The sequence below is a fragment of the Mauremys mutica genome, chromosome 10 (genome assembly GCF_020497125.1).
Source record: "Mauremys mutica isolate MM-2020 ecotype Southern chromosome 10, ASM2049712v1, whole genome shotgun sequence".
In the NCBI taxonomy this organism is placed as follows: Eukaryota; Metazoa; Chordata; order Testudines; family Geoemydidae; genus Mauremys; species Mauremys mutica.
The window spans coordinates 80,081,143-80,084,209 of NC_059081.1; the positions used below are offsets into that span (position 1 = coordinate 80,081,143).

General features: G+C 48.9%; 1 protein-coding gene across 1 annotated transcript; it reads right to left on the reverse strand.

The window, feature by feature from the left end:
• Nucleotides 1–231: 231 nt before the first annotated feature.
• LOC123378307 (paraneoplastic antigen Ma3-like) lies at nucleotides 232–1,218 on the reverse strand. Its single transcript, XM_045031900.1, has one exon. It carries the CDS (start codon nucleotides 1,216–1,218, stop codon nucleotides 232–234), a length of 987 nt encoding a protein of 328 aa, XP_044887835.1.
• Between the last annotated feature and the right edge of the window lie 1,849 nt (nucleotides 1,219–3,067).

Here is a 3,067-nt window from a genome sequence, read left to right on the forward strand (position 1 = left end):
GTCCCTCTAGAGGATAGATCTTCACTTGAGGCAGGAATTGCCGATGGAATTCTCTAGTAATAATGGTGACCTGAGATCCACTGTCCAGCAGGGCCCTACAAGGAATTCCTTCTACCATCACATTAACTACCGCTGCTGGGCCTATCAATCCCTCTGGGAATGGGCTCCAGGAAGGCTGTTCATAATGCAACTTAGTGGAGCTCGGCCTGTGATGGCGCCCAGTATGCTCCATTACTGGGACCCTTGGGAGTTTCCCTGTAGCTCCCTTTTTCGTTGTGCTACCTTCTCTTCATTCCTTGAGTTGTCACACTGGGTGGAAATGTGCCCATCCTCACCACATCGGTAGCAGAATCTCTTGTTCCTTGGGAGGGTTGCCAAGGTTTTCTTTACAGGTTCTCTGTTGGGGTCTCCTCTTCCTGGGCGAAAAGGAGGGCACTTTCTTTCCATCAAAGTTGGTGGAAGAATTTCGCTAAGTGATCCCCGAGGCATCTTACTCGTCATCAATTCCGTAAGCTGTGCTGTCAGGGTTTTAAGCTGTTGATGGAGGTCCTCAGTGGTGGACAGACAAGGATCTTCCTTCAGTTGGTTAGGAGCAACGGTCCTGCTCACTGAGATCTTATTCCTTTCTCTAACAGTTCTCTTTTCCTCCTCCTCCCGGACTTCTCGCAGCAATTGATGGAATTCTGGAGGACTGTCCAAGCGGTCTACAAGTTTCAATTTCATAATTAGAAAGTCATCATAAATGGCACCTCGTATGACCTGTTCTAGTCGTACTCGGTGTTCCTTGCTCCTGTCAATGCCTTTACGGCGGATGCACAGCTGAAGGGACGGTTCCAATCTGTGAAGATAGGACGATAGTTTTTCACCTGGCTGTTGGTAACAGGAACGAAATTGAAAGTAGAGGTCTTCCCCTGTCTCTAGGCTCCCAAAGGCATCCTCCATGGCCGAGAGATAGTCATCAACAGTGGCAACCGGCTTGCTGGCCTTTAATGCACATATTACATTCCCTGCAGGTCCTCGCAGGCTTTCTGCAACACGTTTCCTCTTTTCAGCCTCACTACATTGCCATTCCTGCATCACCTGATTTAGTTGATGCCTCCAAGTGTCATAGTCATCTTCCCCTACAGGCACTGGTTTAATACCTGAAAAGTACTTCAGCTTTCTGTAAGGACCCGATTCATATGCTGTCTTTATGGACTCCCCTATTGCTTGTCCCATAGCAAAAATTATTTGGTCCGTAGAACTGGAGGGAGGTACAGGACTACTTCCCAAAAGAGTCCTTAAGTCACTCATGGTCTTCCCTTCCTGCCTAAGAAAGTCTCTCAATTTGGACTGAAAATTGATAGGTTCAGATGGTGGGGCAGGTGGGGAGGGAAAATGTGATTGTGCTTGTATGGTCACCTTCCATCCATCCTTCTCTCCATCTGGCAGAATTACATGGGGAGTCACCACAGTAGACAGTATAATCTTGCTCTCTACAAGAAGGGATAAAGTAGCTTCCCCTTTTGCTTGCATCTGACTCCGAACCACACAGGTTCCCCATTCTCTAACATTAGCAATCTCCTCTTCAATTTTTCTGATGTCCCATTCAGTGGGTACATTCGTGAGCAGGAAGTGGCGTTCAGGGTCAGCCCCCTCCAGCTCACACCAAGTCACAAGCCTCTTCTGGTAATCCATACTGGGAATTTACGTAATTTCCCAGGAAGACAGCAGGGGTGTATATAAGGTCTGAGTTTAAAAGACGGGATCCCAGCGGTGCCTCCAATGTAGTGCCCCTCTCCACCTGATTACCTCCTTTACTGGCAATCTACTTACAGGTTCTGATGGACAGGTCTGGGTTCTTTTGGATCCCGCCACCCACTCAGTAGGGTGAATCTATTTTGGTTATGAAATTAGTTGGCGGTGCCTCCACCCCCCTCGCTCCTTCCTGGCAGAGTCACCAGGGCAGCTTGGGCGGAAAATTCTAACTACAGAGGAATCCCCACTTATTTGCCAGATAGTTGGAGACTTCCAAGAAATAGCACAACACATAAAAATATATTCAACACAACAATTATATTAAACAGGCAACAAATACAACATAACAGGGGAAACACTATTTTTAGGGTCACCGGTGCCCACACTTAAAATACCCGTGTCTGGATGTAACAAATGCAAAACTGGTGTCCTGTTGGTACGCGTACTTTGCTGGGGCCCTGGATGACCTATACAATTCTCTGCAGAGGTGTAGCAGTGTGGCTGACTGGGTTCAGAACAGCCCAAAAGACCCACAAGTGGGAGGAGGTGGTGAATCCCTCCACAGGTGTAATAAGCGGTAGATTATAGAATCCTCAAACCCTCACTCCCTGGCTTGAGGACACAGTTCAGGGAGTAGAGGGTCCCCAAAACAAATACCCTGACTAACTAACTAAAGACAAGGCACTCACGAACTCCACAAATGATCTTCAGGGTTGAGGATGACGCTGGACGATTTCAGGGGCTGCTGTCCGCTGGCAGGGATCCTCCTCAGGCAGGAATCAGCCCTGGACTAGCAGCGCTGACCATGTGGGGACTGGTCTCACCAGGGGAGCTGGAGGCGAACCCAGCCTGGCTGGGGAAATTTCTCAGCGAACATAACAATTGGGAATAATCCGTGAGGAAGGAAAACCCAGCTGGGGAATCTGGTGTCAGGTCCCTAGAGGCCAGTTCTCAGGGGGAACCCTGCTTGCAGGCCTGGGACTCACCAGCTCCCCACACAGCCAGTTTGGCCTTTTTCCTGGCTGGCTCCAGCCTCTCCTCAAAATGGCTTCTCCCTCTCCTCAACTCCCTGGGAGGGGCATCTCCACTCCCTATTGGTTGCTGGGCAGACTCTGAGTTTGCCTTGGCTCCTCCTCCCTGAGCTGCCAGCAGACAGAGCTCCAGGAATCTATGTAATCTCTTTGGGGGTTACACTCATTTGACCAAATCTGACTTGTGCTTTGACTAATAATCACTTAAAATCTATCTTTATAGTTAATACGTTTGTTTGTTTGTTCGTTCTACCTGAAGCAGTGTGTTTGGTTTGAAGTGTGTCAGAGGGTCCCCTTGG